The sequence below is a fragment of the Bidens hawaiensis genome, unplaced genomic scaffold, assembly GCF_021521415.1.
Source record: "Bidens hawaiensis isolate Kalapana, Puna unplaced genomic scaffold, B.hawaiensis_p1.1 tig00000237_1, whole genome shotgun sequence".
Classification (NCBI taxonomy): domain Eukaryota; kingdom Viridiplantae; phylum Streptophyta; class Magnoliopsida; order Asterales; family Asteraceae; genus Bidens; species Bidens hawaiensis.
The window spans coordinates 102,793-117,406 of NW_027491021.1; the positions used below are offsets into that span (position 1 = coordinate 102,793).

At 32.1% G+C, this 14,614-nt stretch overlaps 2 protein-coding genes across 2 annotated transcripts; one reads left to right on the forward strand and one right to left on the reverse strand.

The window, feature by feature from the left end:
* The first annotated feature begins 1,522 nt into the window (after positions 1–1,522).
* Positions 1,523–4,958, forward strand: LOC143613353 (putative HVA22-like protein g). The gene is made up of 7 exons (XM_077087104.1): positions 1,523–1,634; positions 3,067–3,119; positions 3,196–3,294; positions 3,361–3,417; positions 3,714–3,777; positions 3,867–4,061; positions 4,443–4,958. Exons 2-7 carry the CDS (start codon positions 3,088–3,090, stop codon positions 4,836–4,838), a joined length of 843 nt encoding a protein of 280 aa, XP_076943219.1. The 5' UTR covers positions 1,523–1,634; positions 3,067–3,087; the 3' UTR covers positions 4,839–4,958.
* Positions 4,959–7,576: 2,618 nt separating this feature from the next.
* On the reverse strand, positions 7,577–13,033 carry LOC143602022 (transcription factor E2FC-like). Its single transcript, XM_077079296.1, has 13 exons — positions 12,865–13,033; positions 11,406–11,571; positions 11,261–11,311; positions 11,066–11,151; positions 10,141–10,229; positions 10,009–10,063; positions 9,859–9,911; positions 9,213–9,263; positions 8,573–8,621; positions 8,422–8,487; positions 8,189–8,265; positions 7,915–8,077; positions 7,577–7,832 (listed from the first exon to the last, which is right to left on the reverse strand). Exons 1-13 carry the CDS (start codon positions 12,997–12,999, stop codon positions 7,758–7,760), a joined length of 1,116 nt encoding a protein of 371 aa, XP_076935411.1. The 5' UTR covers positions 13,000–13,033; the 3' UTR covers positions 7,577–7,757.
* Positions 13,034–14,614: the final 1,581 nt, after the last annotated feature.

Genomic DNA, 14,614 nt, shown 5'->3' on the forward strand with positions numbered 1-14,614 from the left:
GGTTCCAGTCCGATGTCTAGCTTGAAACAAATAACAATACAACTTTATTTACACATATCAAGTTATCAACATGTATTCGTGTTGTTGTGCTTATAAGATTTTACATCTCTACTTCAATCAATATTACGGTTTTTACTCTTCAGCTTTGACGTATTTTTACGGTTTTAAAATTTAGAATCGTCGAATGATTTAAGCGTGTTCCGGTTTTAATATTTAGGGTTAGTGTTTGTTTTACTTTGTTATGTGGTTTATAAAATGAAGGGACCGTTATCAGAGAAAAAGAACTAAAATTAATCTACATATGTGTGTATAAAGCATCCACGAGCAGTGGCGAAGCTTGGACGAGTTTGTCGGCGGGACCGGACTCAAAATGTATTATAGAAATCATAAACTAGGGGGGCGGCCTCAAATTTTCGGTATAGAACGGGTAAATTTACACTACGTATACAAAATTTCGGACGAAAAAAAGATCGATTTACACTATCGCGCAAAAAAACAGGAGGGGCAGGGCCACCCCGGCCCTAAGGAAGCTTCGCCCCTGTTCACGAGGGTGAAGCGTAAGGGTAAGAAGATTATGAAAATTGACACCCAACGAAGATGGGTGAAAAGATGATCGATGGCAAACCAATGGTGGCAAAAAAAAATGATTAACATATATATATATATATATATAAAGAAAGAGAAAAGAGAATTGTAAAAACATAAAACTCTGATACCATATAAAATAATGATAGCTTATGAAATACCGTGTATTACTAATCATTTACAAAGACTCGCAATGAGACTTATCTAAAAAAATCTTATTAAATCATATCTTTAAAAGTTAAAACATTGATTTAAAAATAAAATTATCAAATTAGCCTTTTAATAAGTAATGGACCGGTGTTTCTACACCAAACTTCTCAAATAGTTACCCGATAGATACCTGACGGATCTGGTCTGGCATACCCAACAAGCATTTTTAATAAACTAACAGGTATATCTGAAACCCAAAAATATGCTTGATACGCAACTGGTTTTGGACTAGTATGGGACAAACTCTTATAATTCAGTATGGGGCCGTGATTAGTCGATTACCTATAAGTATCCCAAACCGGACCCATTATCACCCCTACCTCAAGTTCATTTACAAAGTATTCTTTAAATCATATGAACATTCTAATAACAGTGTTAAAATTGCGATACTAAAGATCAAAGAAAAAATATTATCACACGACGCAACCACCATTTATTATGTCTTTCTTCCACTTCGCAACACAATATTTAGTAAAAGTATGAACTAGAAATCCATACCAAACTATATAGATAAAAAAAATCTTTAAAAATACCATGATCATAAACATGTCAATATTTACTATTTTATCAAATCTAATCTACTAATTATTTATTATCATGTAAAAGGAAAAAAAACTATTAAGAATATCTTATTTCCTAAGCATACTAGTATGTATACCTACATATATAAATTATCTTTGAAAGAAAGAAACACATCAAACATCTATCTCAAAATCCTTTCTCTCCTCCTCCGTCAACCGTCGCATCACGGCGGCGCCACTCACCGGATTCTGAACCAACACTTCCACGATTACTCAATCTACCTGTTTTCAACCCAATTCTGCTCAGTAAAACGTCAGGTAAGAGTAACTTCTATTCGATGTTTAATTTAATTGAGGAGACTTTTAATTTCAATTCGATCTTGAAATTGATAATTTTAGGTTTTATTAATCTGGTGTCAGTGAATTTGAATTAGTGTATCGTGTTGCATACGCTTAGGAATTATTAGGATTCTAAACGTGCAGGCGTAGTTCGGAAACTTGTTAATATTATAAAATGTGATTCCTTTAATGGATAAGAAGAATATTATTGTCTCTATTTTAAGATAAGCTTTCTGTTGCATACCTAATTAGACAACATGCAATAACAAATTAAGATTTTTCTTTTGATAATTATAATTGAATTAGCACTTCTTACACAGAGCTGTTCAAAAAGCCGGCAGCTCGTGTTGCTGGTTCGTTTAATTAAAGCCCTAATTTTGCTATTTATGAACTATTGTTATTGTTGTTTGTTAACTATGCATTATGCATATGATATCATCATCATCATCATCGTACTCAGTATATCCCACCAATAGCAAAGCTATGGTAGGCTCTGAGGAGGGTATTATGCATATGATAAAAATACAATTTTGTTCTTTTTGTATGTATCAATATGTATAAATATGTGAAATTATTTTCTTTAAAATAAACAAGCTGGCTCGACAAGCCAAGAGTGGCTCGATCTCTACATTTCAGCTCGTTAACATAAAACGACTACAATCCGGCTTGGCTTGTTAAGATAACTTTACTGAGCCCGAGCCCGAGCCTAACCTGGTTCAGCTTAGCCCAGTCTGATGATAATTAGCAGTTGTTGGTAGAGCTGTTTAAAGAGCTTGTTGGCTCACTGGTCGGGGTTTAAACAAAAGCCCAAATTTTATTATATATAAACTGCAACCCGAAATCATAACCCATCTGTTAATGTGTATAAATTATGTAGTTTATTGATTATGCTTTATGTGTATGTTCAAAATAGAAATTTGTAGATTTTATATATACCAATGCTTTATATGTATGTTAAAAATGGAATTTTGTAGTTTATATATTTATCAATATTTGAATAAGTAATTAAGTATAAAGTTAGTTATTTTAAAAGATAAAGAAGCTGTCTTAACAAGCTACGAGCCGATCTCGAGCTCAACATTTCAGCTCGATGATATAAACGAGCCGAGCCGGCTCGAGCTCAACCTTCAACTCGTTAAGATTAACGAGCCAGGCATAAGCCCAACCTGGCTCGGCTCGGCTCGTTTACAGCCTTATGTTTACATAACTTTTTTTTGGTTCTGTGCTTCAATATTTAGTTACAAACAGTTTAACATTGCGGCTGTACCGTTGTACTTTTGGATCAAAGTTAGCATCTGGAGAAGCCTGAAATAACTTATTTGTATATTATCTTTTTTTGTTTATAATTTTATATATATATACATATATATATATTTTAAACTTATTTGTATATTTTGCATGCTGTGTTTAGTGTCTTTGACAGGATTACAAGATGATTGGATCATTTCTTACCAGAGGGCTCGTGTATGTTAATCTAAAACCCATTTTTCTTCATTAATGAAGAATTATAAATTTATAATAATTATTTAATTGCATGCAGAATGGTTTTAGGATATGCATATCCAGCATACGAGTGCTATAAATCAGTGGAGATGAATAAGCCTGATATTGATCAACTTCGTTTCTGGTGTCAATATTGGTATTAAACGTGTAAATTTAGTTGGTTCACATGATTAGATCGTAAACCATATAGTCATGTTTTCAGGATCTTAGTTGCTGTATTGACTGTTTGTGAACGGATTGGTGACACGTTTGTTTCATGGTAAGACCATAATCTAGACGTTAAACAATATTAGAGACATTATACAAAAAAACATATATAAATAATACGTTCGGTTAGGCTTGCAAGCCAGATTGAACTCGATAAGTGAAGCTTGGGCTCGAACTCGTTTATTAAACAAGCTTACTTTTAGGCTCGGCCTCGTTTAAGCTTGGTTCGATTCGAGCTTTTAGCAAGCCGATCTCGAGTAGCTAACTAGTGGCTTGGCTCATTTACACCTCTGATCGTTAGGTTCGTTTTTCTTACATTTGAGTTGATTTTTTGTTCTACTTTTGAAGGGTTCCAATGTACAGTGAAGCAAAATTAGCATTCTACATATACTTATGGTACCCCAAAACAAAGGTAAAATATATGTTTTTCTAGAATCTTAATAATATTTGTCAAGTTTAGATCATTAAAGTTTTTCTTCTGTTTCGGTTTAATATTTTCAGGGAACAACTTATGTTTACGATTCGTTCTTCCGACCATACATTTCAAAACATGAAACCGACATTGACCGTAACTTAATGGAACTAAAAACGAAGGCTGGTGACATGTTTGTTTTGTACTGGCAAAGAGCCGCAAGTTATGGTCAAACAAGAATATATGATGTTCTCCAATACATTGCTTCACAGTCAATCCCTCAGGTTATTATATATTTACATCACAAGCTCAAATCAGTGATTTGCATTTCATTCATGAAACCACACTTTTGTTTTTGACATTTTAATAAATTTATAGAGCTCGAGCTCGTTTAAGCTTTTGAATCGATCTTTTAGCGAGCCAGTCTCGAGTAGCTCACACGGCATGCCTTTTTTACACCTCTAAACCAAACCAAATCAACCCATATATTATATGCAAGTGGTTGAAAATTGCCTCTTTTAACTAGCATATAGTCAGCCATCATCCTCGTTAAGCTGACGAGTGCATGATTTTAAAACTTGAGTCTTTTAGATTATTATAACCTGGATTATTATTATTATTATGGTTATGTTTTATGATACTAATTAAAGGATTTGAAGGTGCAGCCTCAAACTAGTAGACCTCAAACACCAGCACTAAACCACCGCGGGCCCGTCATTACTCAACTGGAAACCAAGGACCCATCATCTCTTGTTCCTACCTCATCATCATCTGTTTCAACTCCTCACCGAGAGGCTGCAAATACGGAGGCCCCACCACTAGTGCCGCCAGCACCATCGTCTCCTGCTGATGTTTTGAGAGCACAAAAGGCAATGTTGTCACAGAGCCTAGCGGTGGTGGCAAAATCTCAAACATCTAATGAAGATGAGATGATGGAAACCGAGCCATCCACTTCAGAAAACTCCAGGACTCCTCTCCCAAAGGAGGTGGTTATGGAAGAAGGTGTTAAGGTGTACACACGTGTTAGGTCGAGGAAAACAGGTGTCTCGTCAGGTGAATAATGTGATTGTTGACAATTTATAGTTTGTACAATGTGAGTATGTAGGTTGTTTGAATTGATAAATGTAACATGTTTGTGTTTTGTGTATTATTTCTTGCTTTAAAACATTTTACTTTTTTTATATCATTGCATGATTAAAGGCGTGTCTAGGTATGAGATGCATGTGAGGCGACAGGCATGGGTCAAAATTTTGTTGCTCGACATGCACGAGCGCCTATTGTACGAAGGCAAATTTTGGGCATTGGAAGGTTGTACCATGTGGTTTTCTAGGTTTTATATACAGGTTGTGTCAAATCATATATACATTATTTGTATCTAAAATTTGGATGCATCTTGATATAAACTTTGGGTGCTATCGTCGTACTAAGACTACTGTAGTGGTTTTAGTTAAAAGGGTTTGTTTATCGTCGCACTAAGACTAACTGTAGTGGTTTTAGTTAAAAGGGTTTGTTAAAGTGAACGTCACTATATCGTCGGCGGTTGGACTTTAATTAAACCATCCTTGCAAGTTGCAATCATGTATAAACTAAAGATAGCTTATTAGAAAAATAAGCTTTTAAAAAAGAAACTTGAATAAGATTTGTGATTTTTTGTTCGATCTTGTAATACTAATCTTAGGTAGAAAAAAACGTTCTCGAGTAAGATATCACAATCATATAAAGCTAGAAGGGTAGTTTCGTGAGATACTTTAGACCGGTTTGTTAAAAACTAGAAGCACAAATATATTAGAGAGGCAAGAGACGACTCAAGAACAAAAAATGAATACTAGAATTCCATATAGAATTAAAAATTCCATACAGAATTAAAAGATAAATATGAGGAAGAAGTTAAATTTTCTTTAAGGGATTATTTACAAGTGAGGGAAACCTTCCTTTTATAGGCAAGAAAAAACTAACCTCATAAAACAAAATGCATGACATAAGGCCATACGTGTGGACTAATGAAAAGGTACTTCTTCCACAAATACGGCTTACACCATCATTTTCCATTTGTATTGTTTGTGCGAGGTCATGGTAAGAGATTTTGTGCTTTCATTTTTTTTACAATTTCTTTTGGAGGTGCCCGAAAGCTCGTCGAGACTTGAGGGGAGTTATCTTTTTGTAATTCTTTTTCTTTAGGATTGTTTGGAATTTCCTTCTAATCTATCATCCAACAATTTCCTTCCTTTTCATTGAGATACCCCTAAAAACATTGGCTTCAAAGTAGTAGTCGGTGGCTACTTTCCATTCTTTTACACAACGTTGATTTTGCCGGCCATAAGTAATCTCTTCTTAGGATAAGAGAAACCAATTTGAATTTTAAACGAGCTTGAGCTGGAGCCTATGTTGAAGCCCTTTTAATAAACAAGCTTGAACTTCACACATACTGAACTTGACTAGATATACGGGCTTAAAAGAGTATTATTTATAAAATATGTAATATATATATATATACATACTAGCTTGATCCTATCGTGTTACGGGAGTTTATTTAAAATTTTGTTTTTAATCGTTTTGCTATTTTATGATGATTTATTTTATTTTTTAACGTAATTCTGTTTTAATTTAATACATATATATTAGTTTGTTATTATATTTTTTAATGTTTGGATTTTATCAGTTGAGATGTTTAGGTTTTTCATATTTTTAACGAACAAACATAAACGAACACGAGCATGTTGATTATTTTAAATGTACAAACATGAACACAAATATTTATCTAATAAAAAAAAGGCGTTAATGTAGTTGACAATGGTGGGTAGTATCGGAAGTTAACCGACGATGGAGATGATAGACCAGCAACTGAGAATATGTAAAGCAGATAAATTAAATTATGGTTTGATGATGAAAGTGTTCATCAATATATTAGATCTTATAACCCATTTCAGGGCTATTAGAGTTTAGTAAGACCCATAACCCGTGAAAATTATTCTTTGATGATTAAGGGTTATTTTACAAATAAATGAGATGCTATAACCCGTTTAAGGGTTATCCGGGTTTGGTGAGACCCATGACCTGTGAAAACTATTGTTTGATTATGAAATATTTTTACAAATAAATGAGATGTTATAACCCATTTAAATACTATCCGGGTTTGGTGAAACCAATACCCGCGAATTCGGGTCAAATGCATGAGAAATGCATGAGAAGCCTCCATTTATAAATCAAACAATCTGGTGGTTCTAGAAAATGGGGGAACAACCTGAGAGCGACACATAGGATTTTATGGTAGGGAATTATATAGATAGATATATATATAATATTAATAAAATCAAGATAAAAACAATTAAGTAAATAGATAATGTATATGTAAAACGACAACTATAAACATATATATGAATGGTTATAATTTCAAATATAGATAAAATATAACTTAAATATAAAATATTACAAGTCAAGTTTAACTAAGCTTTAGCTTAAAAAAACTATTTGCAAACTAATCTCATACTTTAGAAACAGAGTTCTAAAAAGTTGAGCTCGAACTTTGACTAGCTTGGGCTCGACTCCAGCTTTTTACACATCTACTGGAAAAACTATCCAATTTTATTCACATATTAAACACTTTTTCAACAACAATCACATTGTGTTAGAACACAACTTATTCAATTTTAATTAATGTTTTGATAATAACTATCAGATTCAATACAAATGGTATAGCAAATGCAAATCTAAATCAACATTGGTTTAAATTAGTTCTCCAAAGAATTCACGTATCAAGTATTACTATCTCAAAACTCAAATCTAACCATAAACCATTATCATAAATCTTTTGATAAGGGGTTACAAGTAAACATGGTTGCCAAACAGCTACAGCCTTTTAAACAACCTTTATTTCCAAAATAAAATAAAAAAATTTCATCATCTTGCCTTATTTCCTTCCTATTTCATCATCCTCTGCTATAAAATTAGTTCTAACTTCTAACACATAATCTTTTAGTATTTTATGGTAAGTTCATATCCCATAACTCACTGGCACTGACCTCCGGATTTGACCCGAACCAGTAATCATCAGCAATCTGCAAACGTTTAGATTAATTATTGATGTAATAATAATAATACTGTTTTAACATAAAAGCGCAATTATGACGTAGAGCTTACATCATTCTGTGAAGGGATTATCTTCTTAATCCCATTTATTTGGGAATCAGCTAAGTTGACTGAATCTACGTTAGTATGTTGGTGTGAGGAGTTGACTGAGTTGACCAAGTTACCACCTTCTTGAGCTTTTTCATTTAATAATTTCTTCTGCTCCTCGGATTCACTAAAAGAAAACATAATAATGCACATGAGAAATATACAAAAAATGTAACAAGGGTGCATAGGTAATTATATCTTACAGTTGCATATCATTTGAAAAATATGAAAGCAGTACCTTATAAGATACATATCAATTGGCCCTGTATGGCTTCTAACAATAAGCCTATATTGTTTCTGAGAAAAACCGTTATCCTGCAAAGTCAATATTATCAGATCAAAATAAAATCACTTACAAAATAATAATTATAATAATAATAATAATAATAGTAATAGTAATAATAATAATAATAATAATAATAATAATAATAATAATAAATCGTAACCATGTTTCATATGAAGCACATTCACCTGATCAGGGTCAGGAACTTCAATAGAACTAGCACGCGGTGCTCTTATTGCAATTAGAGTCTGATTCTGCACTCAACAAATTAATGTAATATTATAATAATGGGTATTAAAAAAAGATGGAGTCCGATATAAATGGAACCACTTATTAAACCTTGAAAGAGGAAATATTCCTTAAATCTTCTCCTGTTAAGTAAAGATTCCTGAAAGAAACCAAGCAAAATGTCAATGGGTGGAATCGTAGGCCTATAAACGAACCAAGTGAACACGAACGAGGCATGTTCGTGTTTGTTCATTTAACGTTAACTGAACAAACGATCAGACACGACAATTAAACAAACAAAGTTTTCTTGTTCGTGTTATTATATGTAATTTCGTCAAACTTAAGTGTGCTCAAGCCCAAGCTTCACCTATCGATTGTCTAACGAGCCTAGACAAGCCTGCTATTTTTATAATCTTTATCTAATATATATATTATACAATTATTAATATTATGTATATTATACTATTATTAATGATAAAATTTATAATTAGATATTAGAAAAGTATTAAAAATGTATATAAATAGATTAATAAATAATAAACGAGCCGAGCTTGAGCCTTAGATATACAGCTCAAAACAAGGTGAAATTTAATTACTTTATTTTTTATTCGGATCGGCTCAGCTCATTTACACCCCTAGTAACAAACTATCAAATACCATTATTCCAAATTTTAATTACACCACTCTGACCATATTGCAGTATACGGATTGTTATACGTGAAAGGCATTATAAAGATCAAGATAAACGTACTTTTGATAATCTTTGTTGAGTTCCATGGAGTTGAGCCGTGCTTGTGATTCCCTGGATAAAGACTCAGATGTTATATTGATAATTTATGGTTTATATATTTTCAATTAATCTTTATATTGCATCTACAGATGGCAAATCAACTCAGACCAGACAGATTTGGCTTCATGTTAATGCTAACTAGTCGAAGAGGTGAAATTAAAATGCCAATAACCTTACAAATCGTTTGATTATTATTTTAATAATATCTTTTATAACTGTATTTAGTATACTAGATTATTAACTACTTATTTTAGAAGACAAAAGAAAAAAATGACAAGATGTTAGCAAGCAACCGACCCAACCCATTTTGATCCGTTAATAGGGGTGTAAACGAGCCAAGCCGCCCATGAGCTACTCGAGACTGGCTCGGTAAAGCTCGAATTGAGCCAAGCTTAAACTACCTTGATCCCAATCTCGAGCCTAAAAATAAGCTTGTTTAATAAACGAGCCTGATCTTCGCTTATCGAGTAGTAGAGCTCTAGACAAGTCAAGCTAGAGCTCTTGCAAATTAGTCAGGCCGACCTCGGGCTCGGCTCATTTACACCCTTATCCATTAAATATTTCCCATTTTGCCCATGTTGCCACGTATATTTGCAACCAATTATACCTGATGCACTCATCAAGCCTGGATTCTTCAGCATATAGTTGTTCAAGCTCAGCCTGTCATGAAAACAAGGTCAAAATTTAAGTTATGATAAAATAATCTAAAACTTAGGTTATATTATCTTATTGTGTTAACTGTAGTATTTTTACATACCTTTAATCTTTTTGCATCATCAAGTTGTTTACGTGGTGATAAAGTATTATCTCCCCTGTTAATAAAAAATCAATGCATTATAAAATGAATATAAACACAAATGTATGGAACAAAAGGATAAAAAGAACTTACTTCCACCTAATGTGATTCTTTGTAGCCTTTTCTACTAGCCCTATTCCTTCAAGTACATTGGTAATATCGTAAATTCTCCTCTTTTGAACCTGCAAACACGTAAAAGATAAATAATTCTGTTGATGCATGGAAAATATTTGATTTCGAATGCAATAGATAAACAGCTAAATCTATTTGCAGCGTCAAGGGTAGTTTTGTCATTACAATAAAAAGTGTGGAAAAGTTACTTTCTCTCCAAATCTTCCCAAATTTGGGAACTTTGAAGCCTATAATTTCCCACAAGTTCCATTCTTTTTTCTCATATAAAAACTTTACAATAGAAAAGGATAAGGTTTTCTCCGGTTATTTTTCAGCCCATTCCTGTTTGCCCCATTAATTACACTTGTGAACATAATTAAATTTAATGACTCTAAACTAGGATTGTTAAAAAACCTCACTGCTCGTTCTTGGCCCATTAGTAAACGAGACGAGCCTAAGCCAAGGTTGCTTCGGCTCCTGGCTCCGCTTGTTGGCTCATTTAAGTTAAAACCCATATTTTTATATATATTTGTGATTTACAGCCGTATGACACTTTTTGATGAAAAAAATAATAAAATGCTGAAAACTCTCGTTTGGATCATTTACAAGTAAAGCCTAAATTATAATATATTAAATCATAAAAAAATTTATATACAAATTTACAAGAATTCTATTGTTTGTATACAAATTTTTATAATATGTGTTGTAATACATAAAAAATTTAGAATCTTTAAAAATAAGTGAGCCAACTGGACAAGCTGTTTCGAGCTTTTGAAAAGCCGAGCTTAAGCTCAACATTTGAACTGATTAAGATAAACAAGCCAAGCCAGGGTGGGTTTTAACATTTCGGCTCGTTTACGTCCCTACTCTAAACCATGAATGAGCCAGAGCATGCAACTGATCATACTTTTAAAATAACTGCAGCCTTGTTTAGATCAAGAATGCCATCTTTGTCTGCCTGTATCAAACTAACAAACTTCTTTGTCAGGAGTCCTGTCAACAACAACAAAAAAGTTTAATCTTTAGAATATAATAACCACATAATTTATAACCATGTTACAGGTGCACATAATTGGAAACTATAACCAGCATGTAAACTCACCAAGTGAACTATCATAGCGACAAGCAGCAGCTATATTAAGATCATAAGGGTCTGAAATAGAAGATAACAAACCACATTTTTTTAAATTAAACTTTCAACAAATGAACATATGTAAATGCAAATAATACGAGTTAAACAGTATCACCTGCATTTGGTTCTTGATTTCCAGATCTACCCTGTTTAGAAATCTTTGGTTTCCTGTTTTTTTTGCCAACACCACAAGATGATGGCCCAAATGAACGATCGTTTACAACTTCAGTTTTGATGTTTCCTTGGAGAATAGGATTAGGATTTAGGACAGTTAGTTTTGGCTGTTTCACAAAGTAGGAAAAACTAAAATTACCATATGGAGTTGATGTAGTATTTAATAATGAATGATAACATTAGAAGTATATATTATAATGATTTATCAAATAATACTGTAATAGTGTACTAAGATAACACCATATATGGATTTGAATACTGAACTGGTTACCTTTTAAAATTAAAAATAAATTTGAATTGTGTTGAATTTTGATTGTATTCGGTTATAACAGTATACTAAAATGATTAAACAACCATATTCCCTAAAAGCATTTTGATATAAGACTAACTATTGCATCTCAAATTTGCATCTTTATATTTGATTTTCAAATTATTTAAACTCCTTTTGACTTTATTTTCATGGTAGAAGAAGGCATCCACATCAAAAAAGTTCCAAAAACTTGGTTTTCCTATTTTTCACATTTATATAAGATCATTTTTAGTGTATATGTATAAGAAAAGCAATATGTGAACAAAATAACAGCCTTGCAAACTTGCTTCCACAATTCTCAATACTTGACCCTTTTTTTCACTTTTCGGTATCAATTTTGTATTCCTACCCTCCGTTTATTTCTCCAATCATTAAAAACAAGAAGTATACATTTGAATGCTTTGACCTATGTTGCAAGGATATGAATATGGAAATGTATAGATACATTTATATTTATACAAGTCTATATTTTTAAGGACAAAGAGGGGCATTTATGTCTAGCAATTCTAAAATCCAATAAGTGAAGCGTATATAATAAACAAAGTAAAGAACAAGAGCACAAGCTTAAGCTAAGTGCTTTACATTATGCACGTTTACTCTAGATTCCTATTAGACTATAACTCACAGTCTTTAAGTTGATGACTTATTTAAGTGATCTTCCATTAAAACCTAATAATAAATACAACCAAGCAATCACTAAGTTGATCACATTAAGCTAGAAAAGGCCAAGAGCACGTGCGGGCGGCTATAATCGACAACCAGGCCCATGGGCCTAAACAGAGAAGCACAAAAACCCTAATTCTGTAGCTACACTAACATATACCTTATAAAGAGTTAAAGATAACATTCCTTTTGAATTATTAATAGTGCCATAAGAAGGTTTACACAATGAATAAATTAAATTCAGCAAACAATATTAGGCTAATCATTCTTCAACAATCAATGTTTGTTCAAATTGAAACAGACAAGAAAATAATAATAATAATAATAATAAACAGAAACAAATCCACAAAATCAATCAATGAGATGATCAAAATCGGCCTAAAAATATCTCAAATACGAAACGAAACCGGTAGACGAATGAACTAACCGGAAACAAGAAAATGGGCAGATTGCGATGAGGAATAAGAGGAATGTGTAACCCTAAAGGTTGAGATTGGTGTATGATTCTAGGTATGGGAGTTTGAAGTGACAAATTAACATCATCAGCCACTGACATTGACATCTTTAACAATTACCCACCACCGCCGGAGGTGCAGTGTGTGTTTGTGTGGACGGCAGGCAGTTAGAAGGAAACAGCGGGAAGGGAATGGGGGGTTAAGGCAGGCGGGATTGGTGGAGACTTCGAATCAATAAATATAACATATACATATACATATACATATACATACATACACAACATTCTATTCACTTTCTATATTGTGTTATTGGGCCTACCCCCCCCCCCCCGGGCCCATCTACAATTTATTTATTTATTTATTTTTAACACTAAATTGGATTACTTCATTCTTCATTCTAGGAGCTCTAAAGATCATTCTTAAAATGAAATCCGTATAAATGAGAAAATTTCATGACTCAATCTAAAACCTCGTATTTCCTTTAATCACGTATAAGACTTATTTTTAAATTAAAGTTTTTAGCCTCGCTACAACAACTTCAGCTACGGATCATTTACATATACAAACCTTGCTAAATATTTATTTATTAATTAATATTAAACATAAGGTTTTACTTCTTTATTAATTATTTATGATTTATAACTTTTAGTCATTGTCATTTAATATATTAAACGTGTCCATTTATGTGTATATGTATAAATAGAGAGAAATAATTAATTGATAGTTAATATGTATTAATTTATTTATTGATAGTAACGTCAAAGGGTTAAGTTATTTTATAAAAGTAAACAAAAATAAAAAGTATAAGAAATCATAATGTGTTATCATGTGTCAAGTGAGGATCAAAGAATGAATAATACAAAAGAAAAAACACATATTTTCTTTAGTCACATGTAAGACGCATATCAATTCCCCCATCATTTTCAACGTCTATAACTTTTTCGTTTGATATAGATATTTTTTTTAAAGTTCACCGTAATAATAAATGTTTTTTATCTTTAATATGAGTATAACTTTGTTTTAAAAATATATATATGTTATTGTGTCTTATGTTCATCATTGTTTCTCTCTATTGATCATTGGGTCTTTATACTTATCATTGGTTTTTTTTATCCAAAAGTGATGAAATCTGAAAATTGTGATAGTGAAATAACACCATTGTGTAATTATAATATGTATAAAGATAAAATAACAACCAGAGTTGGGTTCAAATAAGAAGTTTGATTTTCCTAAAAAGACTAAGAATGAGGGTATTTTAGTCTATTACCTTAATATTGAAAACTCACTTAATTTAATTTCAAAAACCCATTTAATTAATCTTAAAACCCACTTAAATTTTCACTCATCTACTACAACCACTACCGCCCACCGCCACCACCTTGCCGGAAAAGCCTTCGGAAATTTCGCCGGAAAGTCACCGGTAAAACACAATGGAAAACACAATGAAAAAACACAATGGAAAAAACATTACAAAATTAAAAACACAATGAAAAAAACACAATGGAAAAAACACTATGAAATTAAAAACACAATGACAAAAACACAATGAAAAAACACCATTAAAAAACACAATGCAAAAAACACTATGAAAAAATAAAACACAATTTTGGTAAAACACAATATGAAAAAAAAAAAACCCACGAATTTTTTTAATTTTTATATAGAAATATGGTACTCATATAAAAGATAAAAAAACACTCGTTATTAAGGTGAAATTGTTTT